The sequence below is a fragment of the Miniopterus natalensis genome, chromosome 6 (assembly GCF_054644295.1).
Source record: "Miniopterus natalensis isolate mMinNat1 chromosome 6, mMinNat1.hap1, whole genome shotgun sequence".
Taxonomy (NCBI): domain Eukaryota; kingdom Metazoa; phylum Chordata; class Mammalia; order Chiroptera; family Miniopteridae; genus Miniopterus; species Miniopterus natalensis.
This window is the reverse complement of record NC_142086.1, coordinates 89,352,115-89,371,785: the sequence shown is the minus strand read 5'-3', so window position 1 is coordinate 89,371,785 and position 19,671 is coordinate 89,352,115. Positions and strand designations below refer to the sequence as shown.

Below are 19,671 nucleotides of genomic sequence, written 5' to 3'. Positions count from 1 at the left end.
GTCACACTCTTGTATTCGATTTCAATGATTCCTACTCTGTTTATTATTTATTTTCTTCTGTTTGCTTTAGGTTCATTTTGCTCTTTTTTCCTCCAGTTTCTTAAGGTACCGGCTTAGATTACTGATCATGGATCACTCTTTTTTCCTAATATATGCATTCGATGCTATAAATCTCCCTCAGAGCACTGCTTGCCCCGCATCCTGCAAATGTTGATGAGTTGCATTTTCATGTAGTTCAAAATATATTTTAATTTCTCTTTAGGCTCCTTGCTTGACACCTAGGTTATTTAAAAGTGTTGTTGAAGCACAAGTTAGTTGCATATTTTCCAGCTTTTTTTCTATTACTGATTTTTTTAGTTTCAGCCCATGTGGCCCGAGAACACAGTTTGTATGATGTCTGTCTTTTTACGTTTGCTGAGGTGTGTTTTATGGCCCAGGATATGGTCTGTCTTGGTCGTGTCCCTGTGAGCTCGAGAGGAAGGCGTGCTCTACTGATGTTGGATGGGAAGCTCCATAAATGTTAGATCACGTTGTCTGGCAGGACTGCTGGGGTCAACTCTGCCTGGATTTTCTGCCCGCTTGACGTGTCAGTGACTGAATGGGGTCAACGTCTTCAGCCATGACAGTGTGTTTTTGTTTTCCCTTCTAGTTCTAGAAGTTTTTGCCTTGTGTTTTTTGGCACTCTGTTGTTAGGTACATACATTTTAAAGATTGTGACAGGTCTTCAAGAATTGACTCCTTTGCCTGGCGGGCATGGCTCAGCGGCTGAGCATCGACCTAGGATCCAGGCAATCGGGGTTCGATTCCCGGTCAGGGCACATGCCCGGGTTGCAGGCTCGATTAATGACTCTCTCATCATTGATGTTTCTATCTCTGTCTTTCCCTCTCCTTTCCTCTCTCTGAAATCAATAAAGATATATTTAAAAAAAAAAAAAAAAAATTGACTCCTTTATCATCAGTATTCCCCTTTTATCCCTGAAATTGTCCCTTCTTCTGAAGTCATTTTTATATAAGATTAGAATAGCTACCCTGACTTTTTCTAGGTTAATGGTAGCATGGTCTGTCTTGCCCCTTTACTCTTCACCTGAGCCTTTAGATTTAAACTGGGTTCCTTGTAAACAACACAGTTGTCTTATTTTTAATTCACTCTGATAATCTATTTCTTGTACCTGGTCCCCCCCCCCCCTTTTGCCTTCTCTGGTTCTACCAACATTTTATGTGATTCCATTTTACCTCCCCTCTTAGCATGTCAATCACACTTTTTAAATGTTTTTAGTGGTTGCCTTGGGGTCGCAAAATACACGAATAATGACCCTTAAGTCACCGTCAGGTAACACTACACCCCTTCTCCCACCTGTCATGACTGTCACATATGTATCCGTATGCTGTGATTACCCGATACATTGTTACTATTATCATGTTCAACCAAAAATTATCTTTTGGATCAATTAAGAATAGAAAACGACTTTATTTACCTTCAGTTATTCTTTCTCTGGTGCTCTTTCTTTCCTTACATGGATCTGTTTCTGACCCCTATTGGTTTTCTTTCCCTGAAGAACGTTTAACATTTCCTGCAGGGCATGTCTGCTGGATAAACTGTCATAGTTTTCATTTGTCAGAGAATGTCTTTATTTCTCCTGTACCTTTGAAGGCTCATTTTGCTGAATACACGATTCTAGGTTGGCAGCTTAGGTCGGTGGGTTTTTCCTTTCAGCACTTTGCATATTTTCCACACTCTCCGGCTTGCATGGCTTCTGAAGAGAAGTCTGTAATCACTCTCGTCTTGTTACCTCTACATGACGTGCCCCCTTCTGCCCACTCCTGGCGTCTTTCAAGCTTTTCTCTTGGTCCTCACGTTTTCGGCAGTTTCACGGATAGGCCTAAATGTAGATTATTTGGTATTTAGCTTGCTTGACGTTCTGTGAGCTTCCTGGATCTGTGGTTTGGTATCTGTCATTAATTTTGTAAAATTCCATTCTGTTTTCTTTTTGGTAGTCCCACTACATTCATGTTACACCTTTCAAAGTTGTCCCAAAGTTCATAGACATTCTTTTCCCCCCCCTTTTTTCTGTTTACCTTTTGTTGGTAAGTTTCTACTGACGTATTTTCAAGCTCATTGATTTTTTTCTCAGCATGCCCAGCCTATCGATGAGCCCCCAAAGGCGTTTCTCATTTCTGTTACAGTGTTTTCATTTCTAGAGTTTCCTTTTTTTTTTTCTTTTTTTATTGTTCAAAATATTACAGAGGTCCCTTTTTTCCCCCATTGCACCCTCCACACAGCCCCACCCCCCTCCTCAGTCCCTCTCCCCACCGTTGTCTGTGTCCTTGGGTTGTGCATATAAATTCTTTAGTTAATCTCTCCCCCCCACCACCCATCCCCTCTGAGATTCATCAGTCTGATCCATGCTTCCATGTCTTTGAATCTGTTTGTCAGTTTATTTTGTTCATTAGATTCCACATATAAGTGAGATCATGTGATGTTTGTCTTTCTCTGCCTGGCTTATTTTGCTTAGTATAATACTCTCCAGGTCCATCCATACTGTCCCAAAGGGTGCGAGATTCTCCTTCTTTACAGCTGCGTAGTATTCCGTGGTGTAAATGCCCCCAGCTTTTTTATCCACTCACCTACTGATGGGCACTTGGGCTGTCTCCAGATCTTAGCTATTGTAAACTGCGCTGTTATGAACATAGGGGTGCATACATTTTTTTCTGATCAGTGTTTCAGGATTCTTAGGAAACATTCCTAGAAGTGGGATCGATCACTGGGTAAAACAGCAGCTCCATTTTTAAATTTTTGAGGAAACTCCACACTGTTTTCCATAGTGGTTGCACCATCTGCATTCCCGCCAGCAGTGCACCAGGGTTCCCCTTTCCCCACACCCTCGCCAGCACATGTCGTTTGTTGATTTGCTGATGGAGCCATTCTGACGGGTGTGAGGTGACACCTCACTGTGGCTTTAATTTGCACTCTCTGTGATTAGCAACCTTGAGCATTTTTTCATATGTCTCTTGGCCATCTGTATGTAGAATTCCCTTTTCAGTCCTAGAGTTTCCATCTCTTCCTACACGACCCATATTTTCTTGCATGCTGTTGCCTTTTTCCATTAGAGTCCGTAACATATTAACCATGGTCAGGTTCCGTGTGGTAATTCCAGAATTGGTGTCATATCTGAGTCTGGTTCTGGCGCTTGTTTTGTCCTCATGCTGTTTTTTCTGACCCTTTGGTACGTCCTGTTATCCCTGATTGGAAAGCTGGACATGATGTGCCAGGTAAATAGGCCTTCAGTGTGAGATTTGATGTTCTGCAGGAGCTGGGCTGTTTGATGTTTGCTGTAGCTGGAGGCGCCAGAAGCTTCAGATTCCTCCAGCATCCCTGTTTCTGTCTGTGCCGTTGCCCTTGGGCTTCCCTAAGCTCTTCCTTAAAGAGCTCTGTAGCTCTTCCTGCTGTCACACGGGACCCATGAGAACCTGGGTGAGTTCATCAAACGCCCACGAAGGCATCCCCAACACACACCCCAACACACACACACACAACTACAGCCCCCTGGAGTTTCTCACCCTCACACTACACTACACTCAGCCTCTAAAAATTTGTCAAAATTACCATTCCAGTGTCCCTCCCACTGTATGGCCCAGTGACCTCTGCTCCCAGTCAGTAGACCTCAGCTTGATTTTCAGTGTTCACCTGCCTCTCACAATTTCAGGGTGGCAGTTTGCCCTCTGACCTCAATTTTCCAATAGACCCACAAAAAGTCATAGGTTTTAAGTTTATTTAGCTTTTTTCTTACTGTAAAGATGGAAGTTATGACTCTCAGGCTCTTTACAGGTCAGAGCTGAAATAGGAAACAGCAGAACATTTGCCATGAGCTACGGGATAGGGTCATTTTTAGCTCTGGAGACTTTGTAATATTGTTGCATCAACAGTTAAGGCTCTATCTTCTTTCGTGATACGTGCCATGGATAACTCTGAGCTCACCACTAGCCTCAACCCCACCTTACCCCTCACTCCCCCCCTTTGACCTCATTTCAGATGGAAGAGAGTGGACAGGGCCTTGTTTTTCCCATTATTTCATCATCAAAAAGCTGAAACTAACCCATCACAAGATGGCCTCAGTGAAGCAGCTACATTGAAACATTATGTGCCCCAGAAAAACCAGGGTGCAGAATGGCCCAAATTTAAATGTCCTAATCCTGTAGTTTCTTAATGGACTCATGGACTAGTTGAGATTGGATCCTCGCCTTCCCCATGCTCACCCCAAATCCCCAGTCTTCCTGCTCTGCACCATCTAATCTCCTGAGTCTCTACCAGTGAACCGTTGGTACCTGCCCTCCTGCTGGAGCAGGGATGTGGCTTCACCTCTAAACGTCAGTCAGGTCCCTTGGCATGGGCTGCTTCCCCATTTCCGTAACATAATCATGAACGTTGGACTTACTGTGTACTTAGTATGGCCCAAATCTGCGATGCTTGCTTTACACAGCTCGTCTCACTATTCCTGTTACCCTCTGCAGCAGGAAAACCGACGTATCAGAGAAAACTAGGAACTCTCCCAAGGTCACGCAGCTAGTTTATGACGGGGTCAGCCTTCAAACACATCTTCCTGTCACTTAAATTCGGTGCGTTCCCTAATTTGCTCCTCTCGGAGGCAGAATGTAAGCATGTCATCACCACCACTAGGGTGCTTGTCTCCAGCGCAGGAACAGCTGTTTGCAAGTGCAGAGGCAGATGATCGAGCAGTGCTCCTGGATACAGCCCGTGGGCCCCCACTAGCTGCTCCTCCTGAGGCAAGGACTAGATCCATTCACTACTGAGACCCCACGTCAGCAGCCCTAGTAAAGCAAAATGTCTGTTGGCAACTGAATGAAATGAGCAACTTCATGACCCTACGAATGAATAAACGAAGCTACGCCCAGCGTGAGGGACTGATCCCATAGGAGAAGCCGTCCCAAGCATCATGCAGTCCTGGTATCGTCACTAATACCAGACTATAAGCTTCATTGGGACAGGGACCATATAGGGCTTGTTCAAACTTTTGTTCTGTTTGATGGATGGTCTGTGAGAGGACAGGCCGCCCTGCTCTCTAAGCATGCCTGGCGGTGGCTCTCCCCCTCACTGTGGACAACCCTCGTCTTATCCCTGCCTCTTCCCAGAACACACACCTTATTATCACGGTGCCGGTCCCCACCCCATGGCTCCGCCTGCTTCCCTAACTGTGTCACCTCCCGTTAAGCAGGGAAACGCTGCATACGACCTGGGCGAGTTAGAAATCCTGCACCGGCGCCATTGGCAGGGGCTCAGAGGTCATATCTTTCACAGATGAGAATAGTAAAGTGTGAGCAAGAGACCCAGGGTCCCCCCACAGACACGCCCCCTAACTCTCAGTTCAGTGCGCGGGGCAGGGCGCCCACAGCTCTACCCTTGCCACACTCGCCTTCGGGCACTCATGTCGGCCCCGTCCGAGCAAGAAGGGAAACTGAGTTATAAGCTCAGCATACCGCATATTACTGGCCCTTCATTTGTTTCAATTTTGGTTTGGGTTTTTTAATAAAACACATAGGAGAAGAAAACACCCAAACAGGCGACCCGAGAAGCTCGCCATCTCCACCTTCTGGCCCACCGTGGGTGGTGAAGCCAGCACTGCGTCCCAGGAACGAAGATGGATCATGGGGGTGGGGAAGGTCCTCCGGGTGTTTGGTGCTCTCGCCTCTTAACACTGGAAAGCTCAGTTGTGGTGTGAAGTGAAAAGAAATTGAATCTAAAACCCTGTGTTAAAAAAAATCATAGAACTTAGACTTTAATCACGAAGATCACTTTACCGAAGCATATTTTAAAGGCTGTGGAATGTTGTGCAACCTCGCAGGGCTTAATTACGCGTTTAGAAAAGCCCAGCACCACTTTTCCACTCCAGTAAAACATGACGGAGCACGAATCTCGGTGTGATGCTTTGTGCTTACCTCGGCTTTAGACACAGGGCTAGGGGTGCTGGCTGTCTATGCCAGGCGTGCGTTACTAACCGACCGCAGCTCACAGCCAGGGGGCTTTACGACAATTATAAAACTTCTTTTGTTTGCTTTTTAAATGATTAAAGTATCTGAGTACTGAGTACTACAGATTCGATTAGCAAATGTGTGTAGCTAGGACATATGCATGTCTTACAGAAAATACCTGAGCGTACTTTCTTTTCACTTGGGGTGAAATGCGTGTAGTAATACGGGAGTCTTACAGGAGTATACGGGAGTAATATGACCTGCTATTAACGGCTTGCGTTCAGTTACTGGGAGCACTGTCAACCTAAGATTCTGCACAGCCTTTTCGGTGCCTGACTGTAGGTTTCCTGCTGAGTTCAGGGTTGACCAGCTGGCTATTCCTCGCCAGCTCCTCAAAGTCTCTAAAATTCAGCATCAAGTGGAAACCTTACTTTCAAATTAAATTTCAAAGATTCTAAGTTAAAATATCTGCCCAGGTTTTCAAACTTAATAATTCAGTTAATTTAAAGAAAAGAAAGAAATTGATCAGTCTGAGGGGAAGGGAGGGGGCTGTTGAGAAGAATGGGAGGGAGACTGGGATCTCCAAGTGCCCGATTCCCTTGGCCATGACGACATCCTCGACGGTGAGCAGATAGGGCACACAGTTTCTGGAAAGGGCAGCCCGCGGTGGAGCAGGTGGAAATATTATCACCAGTGGGAACAGCCCATGTTATTGTCACGGCACATATGAAGCTCACACCTGCTGTTTTCCTAAGCAGCTCTGCTCTTTCTGGATTTACCCCCAGCATCGGGGAGCCCTGGTGGGGGACCCTGGGAGTTAGGATAGTTTGCTGTCACCTTTATCCACAAAGAAGGTGGGACACAAAGAGAAAATTAATGTTAAGCCTTAAAGAAATGCAAAGCTTTTTTGTGGTGGGACAGTGTTCAATCTAAATTTTCTGACATATTTTGCCTAAAAATAGACGGTGGCCTTTTTCTCCTTTACATCTCCAACAGCATGACGCTTTTGAAAACAGACTCCTGAGAAGACTGGAGTCAAATTTACAAAATCCTTTTTACCTAAATCCTCTGTAGTCCGAAATGCCTCTGCTCCCTCCTGGGCCTCTCTTGGTGGCGATCTATAAAGTATCTGCTCAGCATTCTGTCCGAGAAGCTGCGGGACCCCTGGGTTTGCTGGGGCAACGGAGCCGCTCACTGTGGCCTGGTCTGGGAACCAGTCATCGGGCCACAGGGCCAGCTTCCTGCCAGGCCTTTTCTGTCCTTGGCATAGAATTCACCTAAACAGAAAACATTTGAAACTCTGTGTAATATTTCTGCCTAAGGTATAAAAAACACAAACTCTACGTTCCTTTTTGCTTTCTGAGCACAGATGACCACAGGCAGGTGACCATCTGGGTTCATGAACCGTTTTGATGGTGGTCACTAGCTGTTGGGGAAGCTGAAACTGTCTGGGCATTAGCACCTGCCTTAGCTCAGCAGCGTGAACATGCGCTCTTCCACCTGGAAAGCATTCTCAGTGCCTCATCATTCCCATGACGAAACAAAACTCTGGGAAGGAACAGTTATCAGAGGGAAATCTTCAAGAATCAAACATAAACTATATTTCAGTATCTTTGGGGGGAGAAATCAGCAAACAAAAACAAATATTTGGACCTAAAAAGGCTTTTTGGACACTGGCAAACAGACCACACACGTGTGACATATTAAAACAAAGGTCACTAGTTTCCTATTTAAAGGCTTTTATTTTTTTAAATCCCTCCCCACTGTACCTGTAACTGACCTTGCGGTTCTCTGCAGATACGAGGCAGATCCAGCCCTCCCCACCGTGGTCCTACGATCAGTCCTACCAGTATCTGGGATCGATCGCTTCTCCTTCTGTACACCCAGCAACACCCATCTCGCCTGGGCGGGCCAGCGGCATGACCACCCTCTCTGCGGAGATCTCCAGTCGACTCTCAAGTAAGCTGCTTGGGAACACTGAAGTGGAGCTAGACTGGAAGGTTCGAGAGATCAGAGGAGATGCGTGAAGGGGCTGGTAGTCATTGTTAATGGGATAAAATGTGGTTTAGAGACAGGGTTGTCCAGCTCTGAGTCCTTGACACCCAGAGGCAGAGACCGTGGATGCAGGAGCAGAAGTGGACTCCTTGGGCACTGTGGGGTGGCTCAGGTTCCACAAGCAAAGGTGGCAGCGGAGCGTCAATAAAAACATAGGCGGCTAAAGAAGCCAGCCTCCAGAACCCAGATGGGATAAGTCCATCTGGTGTGGGCACGCTTTCACAGATCCTGTGACCAGCACCCTGGGGTGCCTGCGGAATGGGAAGCAGATACACCCCAATTGAGACATTTCCAGCTAAGTGCTGCTCACACCTGGTTAGAGGAGCAGCGTGGAAAGCTCAGGTGGCACGGTTGGCATAATCGCTCTTAATAGGAGCTCATTAAATATTAGTCATTTAACCTGTGAGACCTCTGGGCTTGGCACTCACCTTTGCTCGTGGGCAAGGAAACCGGAGTCACAGAGGAAAATTCCTCTGTTGAAAGTAAAAGAAGGAACCCTCCATTTGGGGCTTTGAAATTGGAGCTGGACCAGACTGCGAAATGGCCCGAGCGCCTCTGCGCCGTGAGGCCTGCAGACACACTCCGTGGGTTTCGGGGCAGGCGGCTGTTTTCCTTTGCTATCCTCGGGATCAGATTGTAGCAGATTAGGGGGCGGGCACAGGGCAGAGGCGTCGAGTCTGGCCTTGTAAATGTTGTGTTGTCCCGACGGTTGTGATTACTTTGGGTTTCACCAAATGCTTTAGCTTCTTCTTGGAGCTTTCTAACAGTGGCACGTTGGACATTGGAGCCTCTTTTTTGGGGGCTGTCCTGAGCAGTGTGGGGTATTTAGCTCATCTCTGGCCTCTAGATTCCAGTAGCAACCCCCTTGACCTAGTGACAACCAAAAAATGTCTCCAGACATTGCCCAGTGTCCTGAAGGCCAAAGTTGCCCCCACTTGAGCCACAGCCTTCAGGAGCTCCTGGGTGCTGGAGTAAAGTAGGAAAGCCAACTTAGTCGCCCAGTTTTCACATTATTTTCAGCAATTCCTGCCAACAATTTCACAGTGCCTGCTGGACTGCAGAGGTGAGGAAGCAGCCCAGGGATTATGACGTGTGTTCAGCTCCTGGTTCTAAAAGTTCTGTTCCCTTGGGACCCGTTTGCTTCCAAAGGCGCTTGTCACCTCTTACTGGTTCTTCTCAGTGGCACTGCTCTGCCCACTGGCTGGCCATGGCTACCTCTGAAACAACTACTGCTCACCCTGTTGTGGGCCTGTCCCTCGGAATTCATTACGTGAGTCTTTTGACTTGGTCAGCACCCAAGAGCGGCACCTTATAGCCCAAGAACCCTCGGGGGCAACGGCTCCAGCTGACGGTGTTCAAATGTGAGGGTGACTTTTTTTAAAGGAATGAGTACCATGAGCACCTCCAGACCCTACATCACAGGTATACCTCTGAGTAACCTGACTTCAGTTACCCGAGGAGTGAGGAAGGACGTTGTGCGGCATGAGTGTGATGCAGATACGGGCCAGGTCCCATTTCCACTCCCAATAAAGGCCCTGCGCTATCCTGGAGGAAGGACCAGAGAGAACTGCAGGCACAGCATGGGAGCCCCTTTTCAACATAGCAGATCTCCCTGCGACACTGCGTCTGAAGCCGGGGCCTGAAAACTGTGGTCATAGCTGTGGGCCGGAGGGGGTGGGGTGCATAGAAGTGGTTGCCTGACCCCGGCTTAGAGAGCCCAGCCCTGCCCGGCCTCGGGCCCCCAGCCCACCTGGGCTTCCTTCTGCAGCTGTACTTGCTCCGTCTGTCTCTCTCCTTCACAGACAGACTCCACACCTTGTCTGAGAAGAGTTGTCATCTGGAGGTTTTCTTTTCTTGTCTTTTTTTTAAAGAAATTAATGTTTAGCTGCCAACCTGGGCGACAGACAGCGTGCATTATTCTGAGTCATGCACAGAGCCTTTTAAGGCAGCCATTACCTGCCAGGCTGCTTAATCCTGCGGGGCAGCGGGAGGGGCGCGGACGGGCTCTCTCGGCCCTGTCAAACTGCAGGATGAGGGCTTGAGCTGTCACTGCAAATTTTTAGCCCCGTTGGTGGGGAAACGTTTCCACTAAATTCCTGCACCTCCTAATCCCCAGATGTCCTGCTCTTCAAAAGCACCCTGTGCTGTCAGGGGTCTGCCTCTCCGCCCACACTGGTGTTGAATCAGGGGCACCCGGCCAACCAAGGGGAGAGAGGCGCTGCCCCGGGGCTGTAACTGGTGAGGCTTGGTAGGGGCATCGGGCTGGACGTGAAAATGGAAACAAGTATTTGAATAGAGCATTTGAGTCGGAGCATATCTAAGGGGCTGCAGTTGTTTTATTCTCAAAATGTTGTGGAAAAGGGTAATTTGGCCAAACGGATGGTGCTCTGCAGTGTGAGGCTGTCCTCATGTAGGCAGGACGACCCCGGCAGCATTTAAACCTCAGACGGCCTGCCCACAAGTGAAACAGCTGTCTCCCCGGACAGCTGAGGCCACAGCATCGGTGCGTCACCACGTCGGTGACAAAGCCCGACTCTCTCGGCCGGTACCCTGGTACCGTCACCAGGCTGGCACGCGGCAGCCGGCACAGACGGACCGAGCCTGTCCAGACAGCACCGTGAGGCAGCGTGGCCTTTCATTGATTTTCCAGTGAATTCACCTTTTTGTCTCGGGCAAATGAGGCAGGAGGAGCGGTGGGCGGAGTCACTCGTGTCCGAGGGCGGCGTCGCTGACACAGATTGGCGGTAGCTGCCTGACGCTTCCCTCCGCGGCTCCTCCCGGGCCACCGAAGTCTCGCTGGAAAACCGTTGTAAAGCTTCCTGGTAAACGGGTCACCGCTCCGAGCGGGCAAAAACAAGCGACACGGACGGCCCGCGAGCGGCAGGGCGGCGAGCAGTGGGGCGGCCGGGAGGCACCGCAGCGCCCTGCTTACAGCCCCCTGCGGGGCCGGGCCGCTGAGCCGTCAGCAGGCGCCTCTGCCGGACGGACAGACCGACCCCGGTCTCCCCGTTAGGGCGGAGGTTTGCTGCAGACGTAGGTTGTCTCTATAAACTTTAATTACCTCTCTAACGAGGCGTGTGCCCCCATCACACCCCAAAGGGGGCCGTTTTTTAAAAATGTGTTAGAGCAGTAAGAAACTTAAAAAAAATAAAAAGCTCTAGAGGGAGGGGGGAGAGGCAGCCCTCCCTGCTGGGACAGCGGGCGGGAAGCGAGGCCGCCCCCTCCCCCAGTAGCTTCCCCCCATGACCCCCGTGGGTCCCCCCCATGCCCCCCGCTCCTGAGCATCGGGAGGGCGGCCGCGCGGGGCGCCCCCTAGCGGGCGCGGCTGACTCTGGAGCCGGGGCTGCGGCCGTCGCCCCCCTGCGCCCGCGACTCTTGGTGGCGCCTGGACGCGCCGCCGGGTGTCACGGTTCCAGGAGTGGGGGCTGCTGGCGTCTGCTGGGCACAGGCCAGGGGTGCTGCCCGGCACCCACAGTCCCCGGGACAGCCCTCCGCACCCAACGAGTAACTGCCCCCCCTTGGGCGTCAGCGGCGCCCCTGCGGAGAAGCTCCGACCAGCAGGACCCCCGCACCCCCGCCGCGCCCGCCCGCGGCGCGACCCGCCAGAGTCTCACGACAGAGCCCCGCCTCTCCCGGTGGCGGCCAACACGGGCCAGTGGGGGGCCAGGGGCCCTGCCCCTCGGCGTCTCTGAGGCCGACCCCGGGCGCGCAGGCGCAGTCGCGGGGCGCGCAGGCCGCTCCCGGAAGTTGCCGCCGGAGCCGAGCCCGGTGGGAGCTCCCTGCGAGGCAGCCTCGACGGCGCGGTCAACGTCGCGTCACTGGTGTCACTCGGTGCGCGACAGCCTAACGGGGTCCGTGGGCGCGCCCGTCACCTGGAGGCGCTGCGGCGCTGCCAGTTCCGGCGGAAGCCACGCGAGCGTCGGAGGCTTCGTGCTGGCGCCTGAGGCACCGGTCACCTGAGGGCGGCCGGCTCCCTCCTCTGAGGAGCCAGAGACTCTCTCAGTTCTTCGGGCCCCGCGGCCGCGTCACGACCGCTCGCCGCAGAGGCTGCCGCCCTCCGGGCTCGGCTCGCGCGCAGCTCTCCCGCCCGGAGCCGCTCCTCGTGCCGCCTCCCCACCACGTGAGAAACACGCGCCCGCGTGGCCTGCGGGGCGCACTCGGCACGGCCGGGCGGAGCGCACTGCGGCTGCGCCGGTCACGCACGTGCTACGTAGGCACGCTCCACGCTACCTCACGTCCCTCCTGCGCTGTCTCGCTGGTTGCGTTCCAGGAGCGCGCGCTGCCTCCTGATACTCGGTGGCAACAAAGTATCTTCCCGGGCAGGGGCGCTCCGGGCGGGCCCCCGGCTTCCCGGGCAGGGGCGCTCCGGGAGGCGCCGGGCGGGCGGGCGGGCGGTGGGTCCCCGCGCTCCGCGCCCCGTCTCACGCGCCCCGTCTCACGCTCTCCTTCCCCCCGCAGCGGCCCCGGACCTGACGGCCTTCGGCGACCCGCGGCAGTTCCCCGCGCTGCCCTCCATCTCGGACCCGCGCATGCACTACCCGGGCGCCTTCCCCTACTCGCCGACGCCCGTGTCGTCGGGCCTGGGCCTGGGCGTGCCGGCCGTGGGCTCGGCCTCGCGCTACCACACGTACCTGCCGCCGCCGTACCCGGGCGCGGCGCAGGCGCAGGGCGGCCCGTTCCCCGCGGGCTCGCCGCCCTACCACCTGTACTACGGCGCGCCAGCCGGCGGCTACCAGTTCTCGGTGGTGGGCGAGCGCTCGCCGCCGCGCATCCTGCCGCCCTGCACCAGCGCGTCCACGGGCGCCGCGCTGCTCAACCCCAGCCTGCCGGGCGCGCCCGACGCCGAGGCCGAGGGCAGCCACAGCAACTCGCCCACCGGGCTGCCGGCCGCGCGCCTGGAGGAGGCCGTGTGGCGGCCCTACTGAGCCGGCCCACCTGCACCGGACCTGGACCGAACCGGCCCCGACCCGGACCGGACCCGCGCGCCCGCCCCGTGGGCGCCGCGGGGAAGCTGTGAACGCCCAGCCGCGATGCTGTGAACGGTCTGCGCCGACCCCACCTTCTGGCCCGCGGGCCTGCCCGGGGCGGGGCGCGGGCCACTCGCCCGCGGCCTCAGATCCGTATTTTTAATGTTCTTTCCCGGCACCTTATAAATGCGAAATGCGCGTTTGCGTTTGGGGTGGTTTTTATTTTTATATACATATATATATATATAAATTTGAGCTTGCTTCTTTCTTGCTATGACAATTGGGGAAAAAAAATATGATTCCTTTTCCTGTTTTATTTAACTTTTCTTTTGGACTTTTGTGTAGTTGTTTTTATTTTGTTGTTTGTTGTTTTTTTAAGAAACAGCTACAGCTTTGGGTCATTTTCAACTACTGTATTCCCACCAGGAATCCCTAGATATTTATGTATCTTGATGTTTAGACAGTTCCTTATGTGTTGATACTTTTTTATTATTTAAATGTACTTAAGAAGAAAAATACCGAGTACTACACTTTGCGGTTGGGTAGCAGCCGCAGCCCGGGCGCCTGGGGGGCTGGGCGGCCTGTCACCTGCCTACTGTTTACATTAAACTCCCGCGGGTGACGGCGTTTCCCGTGGGGCCCGAGGCCGAGGGTCAGGCCAGAGGGCGGACGAGAGGACGGGCGGACGGGCGGAGGTTTCTGCCGAGCGACAGAGGGGCTCACCCCTGACTCCTTCACGCAGGTCAGATCTGGCTCCAGGGCCTTCAGTGGGCCCCGCCCGGCCTCTGGACAGGACCGCTGCCCGCCGCCGGGCCTCTTGACAGTCTCAGACCTGCTTTGTCAGAACAAACCCAGAGTCAGGCCTGTGGAGGAGCCGCAGCCACATGGGACCCAAATGAGTGAATTTACGGGTTCCTACCATGCTGGGTTCGAGTCCAGAGCACAGGTTTTTTTAGCTTTAAGAAAATGCTCCTCTTTGATACAGCACCTGTTCCTTTACACAGAACAAAGCGTGTGTCCGTCCCCCAAGGCTGGGAGTGGAAGGGACAGACTGCACCGGGCACCTCTGACAGCTGGAGGCCTCCCGCTGCGTTGTCCTAGGAGGGGCCCGCTTCCCTCTGCCTCTGGAGTCCCGTGGGCAGCATCGGTCCCCCCTGGGCAGGACCCCATCCCATGCTGCTCATTAACCCACCTCTGTGTTGCTGTCACCAGGCTGAGACCCCACCCTGTGGGGTGTGTGCACTTTTACCTGCGCATCGGCATGACAGGGAAGACTGTCCCCACTGCCGCCCGTGGCTACCATTCAACCGTATCCAATGTCACTGTAAATTTTATGGCACTATTTTTATTGGAGGATTTGGTCCGAGTGCAGTTGTTGTACGACTCATAAATACTAACTGCTGATTTCGACACGTGTGTGTGCTCAGAGCGATCTGGGTGTTACTTAATGTACCTCTTCCATCCGTTCAAACGATTTCAGGTCAACTCTGAAGAGTATTTGAAAGCAGGACTTTAGAACAGTGTTTGATTTTTATTTTATAAATTTAAGGATTCAAATTAAAAAGATCTTTGGCTGCAGGCAGCAAGACAGCTGAACTTATTTAAAACAGCGTGTTTTGAGTTTTTATATATCCAGGGCTGGGCAAAGTAGGTTTACAGGTGTGAGTACGCGAAACACAGAGTTTATTCTTGTATTATTATTTATTGATTATTGTATTATTTGCCATACGAGCACCTGTAGCCCCACTTTTGCCCACCCCTGTGTATATTGATGTGTGTTTTACACAGATGCAGTAGCACTTTGGTGAGAGTTAAAGAGGAAAGCAGTTTGTGTTGTGAGGTCTATATTGTTAGAAAAGAGCTAAAGCTGACCTCGGAGAAACCCAGAGTAGGTCCATTTTCATTTTAGAAATACTTCTCCCTCCACCATTCAGTTTCCTATTTTATTCTATATTACCTTTTTTTCCAGCAAAAAAAATGATCTGTCAGTAAACTTTAAACTTTCACTTCTGAAAAGGATTCTTAGCCCATTGACCCCAATTGAATTTAAATGTTCTTTCCAGCACATGTTGCCTCATCTCACCTGATAAGATGTTGGGGGAAAATGAAGGAAAATGTTTTCAGTTCAGCTCTGGTACCTGAAGATTGTCCAACTCAAGGTCAGCCTAACACCCCACAAGGGAATCAGGTTGTCTTTCCTGTGAATCTTCGCTCAGAGCCACGTAGGAAGGCGGCTGGTCACTCACTCTGTTGTAGACCCGCTGGTGTGGCCATTCGGAGCCCCTTGGCAGCACATACGGTATTTAATTGTTTCAGGAAAAAAGTAAACCAGTTTAGTTGTTCTGGAGATAGGGCCCACACTTAATGCATTTTCCCTGAAGACCTGCATCCGTTGCCTTCAGGTGAATTAAGGTGGCCCTTTCATCAGGGAGACCCTTAAGCCAATGATGTAAAAACCAGATGTCTCTGGGAGCCTGGGTCCGCAAGAAGAGAGATGCACATTCAGGCCCTTATTTATCATTAAAACATGGACACGTGTCATTTCAGTTGTTTCTTTCTCTTGCTACCTAATACTACTTACATTTCTCTCCCTCCTATCCCCTTAACATCTCCCTCTTTCTCTCTCCCCCTCCCCGCTCCCTTTGTGTAAGGAGATGGCACCCCCACCCCAACACCACATGTCCAGTTCTGGGGGCGCTGCTCTCCTCTGGCCCATAGAGGAGCCGGCGAGTCAGCTCCTTGCTGCCTGTGGGCTCCTCCAGCGGGACGGAGGCCTTGCCAAGCCTGGTGGGTCTGCTCGTTGCCCCCTGCAGGACGGAGGCTTCCTGGGCGCAGGGAGCCGGGGAGGTAACGGCCTGTCTTCGCCCAGGGTTTTTATCCCGAGCAACAGAAACGCTCGGACTAGAGAGGAAATGAGTGGTTTCGCTCCATGTCCTGCAATTTCGGTTGCAGATTCCTGTCCCGAAGGACCTGTTTCCTTGGGACACTGTCCCGGCAGTTTTCGGTTTGAGTAGGTTTTATTTTCAGGGGGGTGACATGTACAGCAACAGTTTAACAATCTCAGAAAAGAATTTTTGCGTCTGAACAAAATGCCTTTTTGTTTACCTGCAGCATACGACTGTTCGGGGATTTTTGTTTGTGTTTCTTTGGAGTTTTTCTCTCCCTTCAGCCAGATCAGTATCAGGGAGGCTGATCATGGGGCTTTTTTTTTTTCCTTCCAGAAGAGTTGCATCAACAGAGTTCATTGTATTTATGTATGTAAATAGATTTTAAGCTTCATTATAAAATATTGTTAATATCTGTAATAACTTTTTTCACTTTTTTGTGTGTTTCTAAGGACTTTTTCTTATGTTTGCTAAATACTGTAGACAAAAAAAAATGCTTTTTTCTACTTTATTTTAGACTTTACAGCAAGTTACTTTTGTAAAGAGCTAATAGCATGGTTCCAATTTTTTTTTAAGTTTACTTTTTGTTGTAGGGAAAATGCGCAAAAAAAGGCTGTTGGTTTCTGTGCATCCTGGATGTGTAACAACCATGAGAAAATAAACTTTCAGATCGAAACGACAGTAGAACATCTATTGAAAGAGCTGCTGGGGCCGTGCCTCCTTGGCTGGGCCCAGGCGTCCTCTCCGCAGCGGCGATGGACCCGCGCACACGGCGCCCTGGGAGCGTGCGTGGTCTCTTCCCGCTGCCCCCAGACCAAACCCTCCCTGGAGTAACTGCCGGTCTCAAGATTGAGACCAGACAGGCTGGAGACACACCCAGCAGCCCCCCTCCAGGTGTTTGTAGTGACTCAGGAGAGCAGGCCCTCGGGCCCATGGTTCACACATGGTCAGCCGACTCCCCTCTGCTGGAGCAATCCCCGTGCCCAGTCCCCAGGCCCGGTTCTCGTGCCAGCCCGTGCAGGGTGCCAGACTGCTGCTGCCCACGATATGTGGGTGCCTTACTTTCTTTGTGCCACGGCATCTTCTGTAACCCGATGTTGTAACTAGTGAATGGCAAGTAAACCGTCCGGCCAGTACCTGCACCCGACCGCAGCGGCTCCTTCCTCTGACGGGCTGGGGCCCAAGGAAGCCCACGCAGCCCAGGAGACAGCACCCAGCGGCCGCCCTGGCTCTGAGGGCCCGTGGCCTAGCAGAGGCCCAGGCTCCTGGGGTGGCACCCTTGGGTGCTAAGGAGCGCTGAAGCACACTTTAATGCTTGTCTTTTAAAAGAGAAAAAAATCACGTGGGATTTGAAAACACAAAGTGGAAATGGTGCGTGTGCAACCTGAGGCCAGTCGCCCTCCCCCACCCCATTTCTGTAAATGGTGGGAGGCGGCCTGAGCAGTGGTGGGAGTTTTTTAAACAGTCCTTCCCTCCCCAGCACCCATGCAAAGTACTATCATTGTTTCAGCCCTAAGACTGTGGGACCCAAGTTACCTGCCAGCCAAGGACCATTGTCTAAGGCTCCCTCCCGGCTCTTGCCGTTGTCATCTCATGGTCCGCACGGTGGCCACAGAATGTCAGGAACCAAAGCCAGTGGGTCAGAAGGAACTACTGACACGGGAAGTGATGGTGCTGAGCACGGGGGGGGGCGGGAGGGTCAGGCTCTGGTGCAGGAAGGATGCCGAGCGGAGCGGCCGGGAGCATGGCCCGGGGGCAGGCGGCCTGGGGCGAGTCCCTGCGAGGGAGCAGATGGAGCTAGTGCCCGGGCCCTCTCGCTGGGAAGGAGAGACGACGTCTTCAGTTACGGAACCGAAGTAAGTTCATGCATGCCCGTCGCTGTAGACCTTGGCACGTAACGTGCTCAGTAAACGTTAAACGTACAAAGTGGTTAAAATTGGAAACTACCAGCTGATCTCACTTAGATGTGGGATCTAATGAACAAATAATTTAAACAAAATAGAAACAGACTCATAGATACAGAGAACAGACTGACAGCTGTCAGAGGGAGGGGTGAAAACGGTGAAGGGATTAACCACATAGACACGGACAAGAGTGGGGCAAGTGGGTGGAGGTGAGCGATGGGCGGTAAGTGGGGGTGGAAAGAGACTCTGCTCAGGGTGACAGGCACGTGATGCGGGAGAGACGCTGTCTTGTTGAACTGTACCCTTGAAACCTGTGTGGCCTTATTAACCAACGTCACCCCAATAAATTCAATAAAATAAAAACAAAAATGTAAACACCACCGAATAAAAAGCCAAACGCCTCCCACTTCTCCCAGTCCGCGCCCCGCTGTGACCGTCGGCTGTTCTGTGCTCTCCCTTCCAGGCTTCTCCGTACCCACAACATACAGCACGTAGCTTATCTGCATCCGTGCAAAACGGCAGTGTTTCCACTGGATGGACAACGTTCCTGTTTCCACATGGGCCCCTTACATCTCCTTCAGCCGAATACGCGGTTGTGCCAACCCGCTTACCTCTCCTTTCCTGGCGGGCATCACGTCGCTCGCCGTCGGCATCTTGCTCTTAGAATAGTCCTCCAGAGCCCTCAGCATGTGCGTGTGCCCTTGTGCTAGAATTTTTCTACATTTAAAAGGCACTGCTGGCCTGGCCAGCACGGCTCGGTGGTTGAGCGTCCACCCATGAACCAGGAGACGGCTGTTCGATTCCCGGTCAGGGCACGTGCCCGGGTTGCAGGCTCGATCCCTAGTCGGGGGCGTGCAGGAGGCAGCCGATCAATGATGTTTCTATCTCTCTTTCCCTCTCCCTTCCTCTCTCTGAAATTAATAAAAATAAAAGGATGTTTCCTTTTTAAAAATAAAAACGAAAGGAACTGCTGGTTCAGAAAGATTTGATGTTTGACAGATCGCTCCTTCAGGTTTTACTGAATTAGATCTCGAAGGTCAGGACCACATGCTGGGAAGAATAGAACCGAAACCTGCCGGACAAGTGCCTGATCGCAGCTGTCTCCCAGGTTTCTAACCCAGGCCCTGTGCTGGAGAGATTTCAGTGGCGTCCCAGGTGCTGAGAGCGCTCGGCGAGGACAGTGGGCCTGAGGATAAAATAAGGCGCACGCGCGCCTAAGTGCCTCCTGCAGGCCGGGCCGGCTTCGCGCCTGCGGGTGCTGGCTCGCTCCGCCCTTACAGCGGCCCTGGGAGACGCGAGGAAGCCAAGGGACAGCGAGGCTAGGGACTCGCCCGGCTGCCACAGCTGCCGGGGACCAGTGATCTGAGCCCAGGACGCCCTGCTTTTAACCACCCCCACCTACCTGGAGCTCAGAGCGATGCCGGGCGCTCACTGATACACAAGAGCTGTCTAAACCTTCGATGGCGGCCTCTCTTCAAATAACACCTCTTTCCTGAAAAGCAGAAGAGAAATGACTTGTGAGAATTTCAGGAAAGGGGGGACCAAAAGGGCTTCAAGTTCAAGGTCACAGAGAGGTTCCAGGTCAAGAGCCCCCTCCCTGCACGTCGGAGGGGGTCAGACCCCGTGATGTCTGAGTGGAGCCTCGGGGGGCGTCCTCTGCACCTTCCCCACGGTGCTCTTTGTTTATTGGTTTATTTTTAATTCATAAACTTTACTTTAGGAAAGTTTTAGACTTACAGGGAAATTGAGAAAACTGTCTGGAGAGTTCCCACCCCCCGGCCCTCACACGCACCCCAGCACACAACCCCCCATTATTGATATTTCAAACATCAGTGCAGTGCTTTGGCAACGATTAATGAGCCAGCATCAATACCT

General features: G+C 52.1%; 1 protein-coding gene across 3 annotated transcripts in view; it reads left to right on the top strand.

Moving 5' to 3' along the window:
* Positions 1 to 13,687, top strand: part of RUNX1 (RUNX family transcription factor 1) — a 187,791-nt gene extending 174,104 nt beyond the window's left edge. For 2 of the 3 annotated variants that reach the window (XM_087818473.1, XM_087818471.1), the window contains 2 exons: positions 7,783 to 7,944; positions 12,499 to 13,687. In XM_087818473.1, coding sequence (XP_087674599.1) covers positions 7,783 to 7,944; positions 12,499 to 12,965 — 629 coding nt within the window. In that variant the 3' untranslated portion in view covers positions 12,966 to 13,687. The remainder of the gene's footprint in view (positions 1 to 7,782; positions 7,945 to 12,498) is intronic. The other variant, XM_087818474.1, reaches the window with a different exon arrangement.
* The last annotated feature ends 5,984 nt before the right edge of the window (positions 13,688 to 19,671 follow it).